Source organism: Dendrobates tinctorius, unplaced genomic scaffold, assembly GCF_039654945.1.
Source record: "Dendrobates tinctorius isolate UK_male_01 unplaced genomic scaffold, ASM3965494v1 ptg000043l, whole genome shotgun sequence".
Classification (NCBI taxonomy): domain Eukaryota; kingdom Metazoa; phylum Chordata; class Amphibia; order Anura; family Dendrobatidae; genus Dendrobates; species Dendrobates tinctorius.
Genome location: NW_027361711.1, coordinates 6,360,055 through 6,372,148, shown reverse-complemented (window position 1 = coordinate 6,372,148; position 12,094 = coordinate 6,360,055). Strand labels below are relative to the sequence as shown.

Sequence of the window (12,094 nt, the reverse complement as noted above, 5' to 3'; positions counted from 1 at the left end):
AGCTGTGTCGTTGTGTGGCTGTGTGCTTGTTTTTGCAGGACGATGTTTTCAGCAATACCATTTTTATTTACATTTGACTGATGACATTTTATTCCACTTTGTGCTCGGCGGTATGATGAAAAATCATAATTTTTTGCCTATTTTTTTTAACAGTGTTCTCTGAATGGGTTAACTGGTGGGAATGTTTTATAGGTCGGATTGTTCTGGAGGCAGCAATATCAAATATGAACTTTTTTTTCATAAAAATATAAATGGGTACAATATATTTTTCTTATGTTTTTGTGATTTTTGTTTTAAAAATTTTTTACATTTTTTTTTTTAAACTTAGATCCTTTATGGAACTCTAGCCAGCATTGGAATACATTTGAACTAACACACTGAGTATGATCCAACAAGGTTGCTAGAGCCGGGTGACCTGAATATCGCCATGACAACATTAGGTCACCATGGCAACGCTTGGGCCCCTTCGCTGAAGTCGCGGATAGGAGGGCAGAGAGGGGCTCGCAGCATTCGGGTTGGTTAAAGGGAATCTGTCACCCCATTTTTGCTGTATGAGCTGCGGCCACTGCCATCAGCGGCTTATCTACAGCATTCTGTAATGCTGTAGAAAAGCCCCCGATGTAACCTGAAAGATAAGAAAAACAAGTTAGATTATACTTACTGGAGGGGGCGGTCCGGCGCTTCCCATCTTCATACGATGACATCCTCCTTCTTGCTTCTGCCTCGGCTCCTGCGCAGGCGTACTTTATCTGCCCTGTTGAGGGCAGAGTAAAGTACTGCAGTGCACAGGTGCCGGGAAAGGTCAGAGAAGTCCGGTGCCTGCGCACTGCAGTACTTTACTCTGCTCTCAACAGGGCAGATAAAGTACGCCTGCGCAGGATCCGTGGCAGAAGTAAAAAGGAAGACATCATCGTATGAAGATGGGAGGCGCCAGACCGCGACATCCATCGGACCGGACACCCAGTTGAGTATAATCTAACTCGCTTTTCTTATCTTTCAGGTTACATTGGGGGTTTATCTACAGCATTACAGAATGCTGTAGGATAAGCCCCTGATGGCGGTGGCCGCATCTTATAGGCCAAAAAAATGGGTGACAGATTCCCTTTAAAGTGCCGAGGGGATCGCAGCATTCATTTGTATCTTAGGGTCCACCAATTATAGGTTAATTTATGTCATGTTGTTAGAAGTGTAGTTATATTGTCTAAAACTATGAAATACACATTTGCATTGCAAATTCATCATTCTAAAAGCAAAGAACAAAACAAAATAGGACAAATGTAGTTTTTGAAAGCACAATTTATTCAGAAACAATAAACCTTTGAGCAATGAAAATTGTTTTTTTTCATTATCTTCTATTTTCTCCTCTTTTAGAATATATAAATGTATACCGCTAAATGAAAGCCTAACTTGTCCTGTAAAAAAAGAAGACTATACAGACCATGTTCAAAGTTATAAACCTGTAAATAACAGATAGCACAGCTGTAAAGTTTATTTTGGTTCTTGAGCTGTAACACTGCTTGATCCATAAGGAAATATTACATTTCTGTAAGCCAGAAGAAAAGCTTGCGGTATCCTCCAACGACACAAAGAGGTAAGGACCGGTGCCAACTAAGTCCTGAACTTACAGGGGCTGAGCCAATGAGAATGGGCTGAAAAATAAAGTGTATATGGTAAATATGTACACTAGTAACTATTCTTCACATGAAAAATAGATCCAAATGAATGTGAATATAGTGTCTCAGGTAGGTGGCATCATTATGATACACTTGTATAGTTTAAATATGTTTAAAAGTTTTAAGGGAACTGTAATTTTACCAAACTCTACATTAAAAAAACTGTACAAGCGAATATAAAAACTATGTAATATGTCATACAAAAACAAATCTGCTTTCTGCACTTATGAGCCACTTTTCCCCTAACTTCTGAAGTCATCTGAAAAAAAAAAAAACAGCATAACTTGTAGCCCTGTGATGAACTTTCAGCACAGTGAGGAGTCAGGTTACACCTCCCAGAATAGTCTATAGACGTGAGCGGAGCAGATTTGGAAAACAAACAGAGGGAGGCACAGATCTATGGAGCCGAGTTTACATGGCATAGATTCAAATATACACGGCTCAGTAGTGTTGTCTAATTTCCTCCACAATTCTGCTTCTCTCTGTGTGCTAACTAAGGAATGAAGAGCAGGAATACCTTGTCTGTATGGCGTGCAGTATATGGGAGAGACATCATAGCATCTAGTTTGCATCTACTAGTTTAAGTCTAGTGCAAATTAAGATAGAACATGCAGATGGGAAGACTGGTGAAAATGCAGAACGCAAGTCATATAATGGTCAGAAATATTGTTATTCTTCACGTACACATACATGACAGCTTTTTCTGAAAAGTTACTTGAAAGTACAATTATCCTTTAATATGAATGGGAAACAGTAGTCTGCAAGGCAGGTCCTATTCTGGAAGAGACAGGGCCAATTCACTGTTTTGACCTCAGACACTATTCAGTCAGACACTGATTGCCTTATTGCAAGGGCAGATTATGAAAGATTAACTGGCAAAGAAACAAGAACCAGAAGGTGCATGGTCACATAAGTTTTTACATGTGGTCATGTATAAAAATGATTAATACGTATGTGGCATGAGGACTGCAAGTGTAGTTTGCCAAAGTCAGAGTAACTTAGTGGTTAGGAAAACATCCTAATATTTCATAAATATGCCACATTAACAAAATGAACACATGCTAAATAGACTACTATTCCTAAACACAATCTCAATATTTCAAAGATCTATGACTGTCCTGCCTATTTGGGGAAATACAAAGTTCACAATGACCTTAGGGTATCTCCAAAGCAGCAAAAATAAAATCAAAAGTGAGAACAAGTTTTGGCTGATGACATGGTTTCCAGACTTCATATATCTACAGTATGTCCTTCAGCAACAATACAAAATAAGGAATTCGGCACTAAATGGCCCCTCACAAAAGAGAAAGGCAGCTTTGTTCTTCACATTAACAGACCACCAAATGTAGAGAAAATATCCAAAACTTTAAATGAGATTGTCTTACAAGTGGGTGCTCTAAATGGTGGATAAGAAGTTGAGTGTTCATCTTTCCTGGACATCCAGTAGTTGCAAATATGTTGTCATTACATTTGGACCACCTACAAGAAAAATGAAAAATAAAACCCCCCAGCATTTATTGGTTTTACAAAGAATTACCAATAAATCCAGGACACCTCATTGACTCTCATAACCCAACATCACCTTTTCATGCCATAGATTAAATTATTTTTTGTGTTATAATTATGAGGATTTGTGGTATAGCGACTTGAAAAGCCTTAAAGTAAGGCTGGTTTCACACTAGCGTGTTTTTGCGCTGCGTTTTTGTGCATATGTCCTTTTCCCCTATCTTTAACATGGGTGCTCATGGTCTAGTGTTTGCACGCGTTCGCACGCGCGCAGGCGTTTTTGTAGTGTGCGCCCAAGCGCGCCGGACGCTACCTGTTGCATTTTTGGTCTGTCCGACCTGTCTCAAAAAAACGCATGTGCATGGAATGCGCAAAAAAACACATTACAGTCTATGGGAACGCAGATGTGCGCATGGACATGCGCACGTCTGCGTTTAAAAACGCATGCGTTTTAAGAGTAAAAATAGCTAAAAAAATGGTTAAAACATGCGCAAAAAAGCAGCAAACGCATACAAAACACATTATGCGTTTGCACTGCGCAAAAACGCAGCGCAAAAAAACGCTAGTGTGAAACTAGTCTAAGGGTCTCAAAATTTTTTTCTTTAATTTTTACAATTTGCAAACTACCCGCCTGTTCTGCTCTGCCCAATGCTGATCTCTGCTGACACCGAGTGATCCAGCTGGAGATTTTGTGTCTTCTGCTGACGTGTCGTTGACAGAGCAGTCAGTGGCTTTCTCTTGCTCTGTTGACAGGTTATGACAGCAAAACTTATGGTGATTGACAGCTGACTTCCTGCAGTTAGGCAGCAGCGAAGCAAGATGTCAATCAGCGTGATGTCGGCAGTCACGTCCCGTGACAGAGCAGTTCAGATGAAGAACCGCTGCTCTGCTGACATGGAGCAGCTGAATTGCCGACAGGAGCGTAGTTTTTTTCACGCTACTGTACCATGCAACTGTAGTTTGACTATCTGTGGACATGTTTTTAAAATAATTTTTGAATAAGTAAGAATTTTACATTCACAATACTGGATTGAATACTTAAAGGGGTTCTCTAAGAAATGTAATAAAATAAATACACATTTAAATATTAACCCCTTTCTGACGTTGGGCATAATAGTACGCTCACGTCGGAACCCTCCCTTTGATATGGGCTCCGGCGGTGAGCCCACATCTTTCCCGGCACATGTCAGCTGTTTGTTTCCCATTTTTCAGTATATCTATATATCTAGATGGTTATGATCTTTTCATCTATCCGGGCTACTGATGCTGGCATATGTGCTGTGATCATCGGCGTCTGCGCATTGGCATGTTTTTGTGTGATCTCTGCATTTATAAGTATTGAATGCCTTGCGCAAGCGCATTTGTTCTAAATGGCCATGACTCTGGCGCGTGTACAGTAGGGTGACCGGATCTCATATGGGGGAAAAAAAAAATGTCAGAATCTTGTTCGTCTGGACCCCACAAAGATATTGAGATATTTCCAGATATTGAGATAGCCAAAATTTGAGCTCGATCAAAAGACGTTAACCCGTGCCGCTCGTCGCTCAAAGTTTGAAAAAATCCAAATTGAGGTATTTTAACCCCTTCCTGACATCCGACGTACTATCCCGTCCACGGTACCCGGGCCCGTATGACCGTGGACGGGATAGTACGTCTACCGCGATCAGCGGCGCCCACGTGGTGAGCGCCGCTGATCGCGGCCGGGTGTCAGCTGATTATCACAGCTGACACCCAGCACAATGTGTCAGGGGCGGTCACGGACCGCCCCCGACACGTTAACCCCTTGCACACCGCGATCAAACACGATCGCGGTGTACCGGGGGTTAAAGGGAAGCATCGGCAGGGAGGGGGCTCCTTCCGTGCTTCCCTGAGCCCCCCACGGCAGCGCAATGTGCAGCGCTGCTGCGGGGGGCTCCTTTCCTCCAGGCCCCCGAATCCAAGATGGCGACGGGGGCCTTCGGGGGCCTGAGGAAGCTGGCTTCCTCAGTGCCTGCAAAGCGCAGGCATGAGGAAGTCTTCTTCAATGCCTGTGACAGATTGCTGATCTGTCACAGTGATCTGTGATGTGACAGATCAGCGATCTGTCACAGGACAGTGATGTCCCACCTGGGACTATTTAATAAAGTAAAAAAAAAATAAAAAAAAGTGTAAAAATAATTAAAAAAAAAAAAAATCGCCAAATATATTAGAAAAAAAAAAAAAAAATTCCCCCAATAAATCCATTTTTTGGAAATAATAAAAAAAAACAATAAAAGTACACATATTAGGTATCGCCGCGTCCGTAACGACCCGCCCTATAAAACTGTCCCATTAGTTAACCCCTTTAGCGAACCCCTTAAAAAATAAAAATAAAAAACAAAGCAAAAAATAATGATTTATTATCATACCGCCAAACAAAAAGTGTAATAACGCGCGATCAAAAAGACGCATATAAATATCCATGGTACCGCTGAAAACGTCATCTTGTCCTGCAAAAAACGAGCCGCCACACAGCATCATCAGTGAAAAAATAAAAAAGTTATAGCTCGCTGAATAAAGCGATGCAAAAATAATTATTTTTTATATAAAATAGTTTTCATTGCATAAAACCGACAAAAACATAAAAAAACGACCTAAATGAGGTATCGCTGTAACCGTACTGACGTGAAGAATAAAACCTCTTTATCAATTTTACCGCACGCGGAACGGTGTAAACGCACTCCCCCAAAAGAAATTCATGAAACGCTGGTTTTTGTTCATTCTGCGTCCCAAAAATCGGAATAAAAAGCGATCAAAAAATTCCACGTGCCCGAAAATGGTACCAATAAAAACGTCAACTCGTCCCACAAAAAATAAGACCTCACATAAAATACGGAAAAATTATAGCTCTCAAAATGTGGTGATGCAAAAACTATTTTTACAATAAAAAGCGTCTTTTAGCGTGCGACAGCCGCCAAATATAAAAACCGCCATAAATAGTAAACCTCACATAAAATACGGAAAAATTATAGCTCTCAATATGTGGTGATGCAAAAACTATTTTTACAATAAAAAGCGTCTTTTAGCGTGCGACAGCCGCCAAACATAAAAACCGCCATAAATAGTAAATCAAACCCCCCGTTATCACTCCCTTAGTTAGGGAAAAATAATAAAATAAAAAAAATGTATTTATTTCCATTTTTCCATTAGGGTTAGGGTTAGGGCTAGGGGTGTGTTGGGCTAGGGTTAGGGCTAGGGTTAGGGGCGTGTTGGGGTTCGGGTTGGAGTTAGAATTGGGGGTTTCCACTGTTTGGGCACATCAGGGGCTCTCCAAATGCAACATGGCGTCTGATCTCAATTCCAGCCAATTCTGAGTTGAAAAAGTCAAATGGTGCTCCTTCCCTTCCAAGCTCTGCTATGCGCCCAAACAGTGTTTTACCCCCACATGTAGGGTATCAGCCTACTCAGGACAAATTGCAAAACAATTTTTGGGGTCCAATTTCTCCTGTTACCCTTAGGAAAATAAAAAATTGGGGGCAAAAATATCATTTTTGTGGAAAAAAATGATTTTTTTATTTTCACGTCCGTGTGTTATAAACTTCTGTGAAGCACTTGGGGGTTCAAAGTGCTCACCACACATCTAGATAAGTTCCGTGGGGGGTCTAGTGTCCAAAATGGGGTCACTTGTGGGGAGTTTCAATAGTTTAGGTACATCAGGGGCTCTCCAAACGCACATGACACCCGCAGACCATTCCATCAAAGTCTGCATTCCAAAACGTCACTGCTTCCCTTCCGAGCCCCGACGTGTGTCCATACAGTAGTTTTCTCCCACATATGGGGTGTCAGCGTACTCAGGACAAATTGGACAACAACTTTTGGGGGTCCAATTTCTCCTGTTACCCTTGGGAAAATGAAAAAATTGGGGACTAATTGATCATGTTTGTGGAAAAAATACGAATTTTTTATTTTCACGCCCGGGCGTTGTAAACTTCTGTGAAGCACTGGGGGGTTCAAAGTGCTCACCACACATCTAGATAAGTTCCTTGGGGGGGTCTAGTTTACAAAATGGTGTCATTTGTGGGGGGTTTCCACTGTTTAGGTACATTAGGGGCTCTCCAAAGGCAACATGACACCCGCAGACCATTCCATCAAAGTCTGCATTCCAAAACGTCACTACTTCCCTTCCGAGCCCCGACGTGTGTCCATACAGTAGTTTTCTCCCACGTATGGGGTATCAGCATACTCAGGACAAATTAGACAACAACTTTTGGGGTCCAATTTCTCCTGGTACCCTTGGGAAAATAAAAAAATGGTGACTAAAAGATCATGTTTGTGGAAAAAATACGAATTTTTTATTTTCACGCCCGGGCGTTGTAAACTTCTGTGAAGCACTGGGGGGGTCAAAGTGCTCACCACACATCTAGATAAGTTCCTTAGGGGGTCTAGTTTCCAAAATGATGTCATTTGTGGGGGGGGTTCCACTGTTTTGGTACATCAGGAGTTTTCCAAACGCTACATGGTGTCCGATCTCAACTCCAGCCAAAAACGTCAAATGGCGCTGCTTCCCTTCCGAGCTCTGCCATGCGCCCAAATAGTGGTTTACCCCCACATGTGGGGTATCAGCGTACTCAGGACAAATTGCACAATAACTTTTAGAGTCCTGTTACCCTTGGAAAAATAAGAATTGAGGGTGATAAGATCATTTTTGTGGAAAAAATATGATTTTTTAATTGTATGGCTTTATGTTATAAACTTCTGTGAAGCCAATGGGGGTTCAAAGTTCTCACCACACATCTAGATAAGTTCCTTAGGGGGTCTAGTTTCCAAAATGGTGTCATTTGTGGGGGGTTTCCACTGTTTTGGTACATCAGGAGTTTTCCAAACGCGACATGGTGTCCGATCTCAATTCCAGCCAAAAACGTCAAATGGCGCTGCTTCCCTTCCGAGCTCTGCCATGCGCCCAAATAGTGGTTTACCCCCACATGTGGGGTATCAGCGTACTCGGGACAAATTGCACAATAACTTTTAGGGTCCTGTTACCCTTGGAAAAATAAGAATTGAGGGTGAAAAGATCATTTTTGTGGAAAAAATATGATTTTTTAATTGTACCGCTGTACGTTATAAACTTCTGTAAAGCCCTTGTGGGTTCAAAGTTCTCACCACATATCTAGATAAGTTCCTTGGGGGGTCTAGTTTCCAAAATGGGGTCACTTGTAGGGGGTTTCCACTGTTTAGGTACATCAGGGACTCTCCAAACGTGACATGGCGTCCGATCTGAATTCCAGCCAATTTTGCATTGAAAAAGTCAAACGGCGCTCCTTCCATTCTGAGCTCTGCCATGCGCCGAAACAGTCGTTCCCCACCACATATCAGGTATCTGCGTACTCAGGACAAATTGCACAATAACTTTTGCAGTTCAATTTCTCCTGTTACCCTTGGTAAAATAAAAAAAATTGAACCTGAAGTATTTTTTTTATGAAAAAAAGTTAGATGTTCATTTTTTTTTAAATATTCAAAAAAATTCCTGTGACGCACCTAAAGGGTTAATAAACTTCTTGAATGTGGTTTTGAGCACCTTAAGGGGTGCAGTTTTTAGAATGGTGTCACTTTTGGGTATTTTCTATCATATAGACCCCTCAAAGTGGCTTCAAATGTGATGTGGTCCTAAAAATAAAATGGTGTTGTAAAAATGAGAAATCGCTGGTCAACTTTTAACCCTTATAACTTCCTAACAAAAAAAAAAATTTGGTTCCAAAATTGTGCTGATGTAAAGTAAACATGTGGGAAATGTTAGTTATCAAGTTTTTTGTGTGCCGTATCTCTGTGATTTAAGGGCAAAAAAATTCAAAGTTGGAAAATTGCGAAATTTTCAAAATTTTCGCCAAATTTCCGTTTTTCTCACAAATAAACGCAAGTTATTTGAATGAAATTTTACCACTAACATGAAGTACAATATGTCACGAGAAAACAATGTCAGAATCACCGGGATCCATGGAAGCGTTCCAGAGTTATGACCTCATAAAGGTACAGTGGTCAGAATTGTAAAAATTGGCCCGGTCATGAACGTGCAAACCAACCTTGGGGGTGAAGGGGTTAAGATTTAGGTATTTTGCATAGTCTGTTAGACTATAAAGAATGTGACAACAACATTGCAGAAATAGCCCTGAGGAAATTTTCGAACCATTTGTGGTATTTGAATGCAGAGTTGGTGGGATTATCGTTTTTTGATCCCACCATTACAGACAATGAAAAGTTGTTAATGGCTAATAAATTGCTCAGTAGCACAGATGAACCATCAGAGCACGCTAACCTACATGAGTTGATAATTTTACATAGTTATCTAATCTATTCTAGAGCTTTTGTTAAAGTAGTTTTTGAAACGTCAGAATATAATGCTCGGCATTTGCTTACAACTTACAGGACATATTGCTTTTGTTCTTCATCTTTTGTCAGAAGGTCGTTAAAGTTGGTTACTTCCTACCTCTTTCAATTTTTCTTTCCTAACTTTTGGATTTACAACCCTAGCGTAACAGTGACTGACTCATGAAACATGGATTTTTGTGAGTACTCACCGTAAAATCCTTTTCTCCGAGACGCTCATTGGGGGACACAGATACTGTGGGTGTATGCTTCTGCCGCTAGGAGGCTGACACTAAGTGAAAAAAAGAGGTTAGCTCCTCCTCCGCAGTATACACCCTCGCCCCTATTGCGGGCGGAAATCAGTTTGGTGCCAAAGCAGTAGGAGGACAACAAATCAGCCTTAATACAGGTACAACATGTCCAAAGGAAAACACCACTCTTATATCAAATAAGTAAACACATTCATTTAAACAAGAGCCAAATGACTAATAGGGTGGGTGCTGTGTCCCCCAATGAGCGTCTCATAGAAAAGGATTTTACGGTGAGTACTCACAAAAATCCATGTTTCTCCTTCGTCTCATTGGGGGACACAGATACTGTGGGACGTCCTAAAGCAGTCCCTGGGTGGGAGATTGACTCACCGATCCAAGCTACATTCACCTCCTGTTTAAAGGTGCGCCACCATTGCTTGGAGAATCCTTCTAGCCAGGCTTGCATCCGCCGAGGCCTGAGCATGGATATTATGTTTGGCAAATGTGTGCAGGCTGGACCAGGTTGCTGCCTTGCAAACCTGTTCCGTCGAAGCCTGATGCCGAAGCGCCCAAGAGGCACCCACTGCCCGAGTAGAGTGTGCTCTGATCCCTGCTGGAATCGGCGTGCCTCTAATGCAGTAGGACTCCTGAATAGTCAAACGAATCCATCTGGCTATGGTCGACTTTGAGGCAGCGAGTCCCTTCCTGCGTTCTCCAGGGAGCACGAACAGCGTGTCCGTCTGAGGAAAGGGTGCCGTCCGTGACACGTAGCTCCGGAGGGCTGTTACCAGGTCTAACGTGTGAAGAGCCTTCTTCCACACGGTGCACCGGTGCTAGACAAAATAAAGGCAAAACAACATCTTCATTGATGTGAAAAAGAGGACACGACCTTCGGCAGAAAAAGAGGGGCTGGTCTGAGGACCACCTTATACCTATGGAAAGTGAGGAACGGAGCTCGGCAGGATAGAGCCGCCAGCTCTGAAACCCGCCTGATGCAAGTGATTGCCACTAGGGGAACAGCTTTCCAGGAACGGTATCCAGAAGCGGTTCCAATGGAGCTTCCTGCAGAACGCTTAAGACCATGTTAAGAAACCCAGGCGTCCGTCGGCGCCATATAGGGAGGTATCAAGTGGGACACTCCCCGGATGAAAAGTTTTCACCTGCAAATTGGTAGCAACCCTGCACTGGAACAGGACGGATAAGGCCGACATTTGTCTCCTGCGGAAACCTGGGGCAAAGCCCGAGTCTAATGCTCTACCGACTGAGCTATCCGGGCTCTCTGGGCCCGACTGGAGAAAAACCAAGATATTGGCGATCGAGAATCTTAGCGGAGAAACACCGTGCCTCGACATCAAGCAAAGAACACCTTCCAGGTGTGGTGGTTAATTCATGCTGAAGCAGGCCTCCGGGCGCTAATCGTTGTAGCGACCACCTTGCTCCCGAACCCTGCCTGGGTTAGAATCCAAGATTCAACGGCCCTGCCGTCAAACACAGGGTCCCTGAGTTCGGGTGGCAAATTGGCCCTTGAGACGGTAAATCTGGACGCTCTAGCAGGCGCCCAGGAACGTCGGCGAGCAGCTGCCTTAGATCTGCGTTCCACGCTTGACGGGGCCAGCAGAATCGCTGGCCCCCCTTCGGTCTTGATCCCTTTGCTGACTCTCGGGAGTAGTGGCAGTGGGGGAAATAGATATGGGAGGCGAAACTGGTTCCATGGCAGAACCAACGCGTCCACCGCAAATGCCTGCGGGTCCCTGGCCCGAGCGACATATGTGGGCACCTTGGCATTCACTCTGGAAACCATCAGGTCCACATCCGGAGCTCCCCACAGTTGACAAATCTGTTGAAGAACTTCGGGATGTAGAGACCACTCTCCGGATGCAAGACCCTGCCGGCTGAGGAAGTCTGCCGCCCAATTTTCCACTCCCGGGATGTGGACAGCCGAAATCACCGAGTGGTTTGCTTCGGCCCACTGAAGAACGTGCTCCACCTCGAGCATGGTTGTTCTGCTGCGGGTGCCCCCCTGACGAATTATGTAAACCACCGCCGTGGCGATGTCCGATGGAATCCGGACGGGGCGGCCTGCTAGAAAGTGATAAAACCTCTGCAGAGCCAGCCAAATTGCTCGTATCCCCCAATAAGTTGATCGGGAGGTGTGCATCCTGTGGCGAGCACCGTTTCTGGGTTGTGTGGTGGCGAAACACCGCTCCCCAACCGAGGAGACTGACGTCAATTGTCATCATCAGCCCATGACATGGGGGGAAAGGTTTCCCCTAGGCCAGAGATGAACTGGTAATCCACCATCCGAGCGACTGCCTGACTTGTGAGGACAGTTTGCACCGTCGATCG

The 12,094-nt window shown here is 43.5% G+C and overlaps 1 protein-coding gene across 3 annotated transcripts in view; it reads right to left on the bottom strand.

Annotated features, from left to right (window-relative positions):
- Positions 1-1,278: 1,278 nt before the first annotated feature.
- The window catches only part of NUP37 (nucleoporin 37), a 71,232-nt gene continuing 60,416 nt past the window's right edge, over positions 1,279-12,094 (bottom strand). For 2 of the 3 annotated variants that reach the window (XM_073575168.1, XM_073575169.1), the window contains exons 9-10: positions 3,059-3,152; positions 1,279-1,649 (exon numbers count right to left, since the gene is read on the bottom strand). In XM_073575168.1, coding sequence (XP_073431269.1) covers positions 1,536-1,649; positions 3,059-3,152 — 208 coding nt within the window. In that variant the 3' untranslated portion in view covers positions 1,279-1,535. The remainder of the gene's footprint in view (positions 1,650-3,058; positions 3,153-12,094) is intronic. The other variant, XM_073575170.1, reaches the window with a different exon arrangement.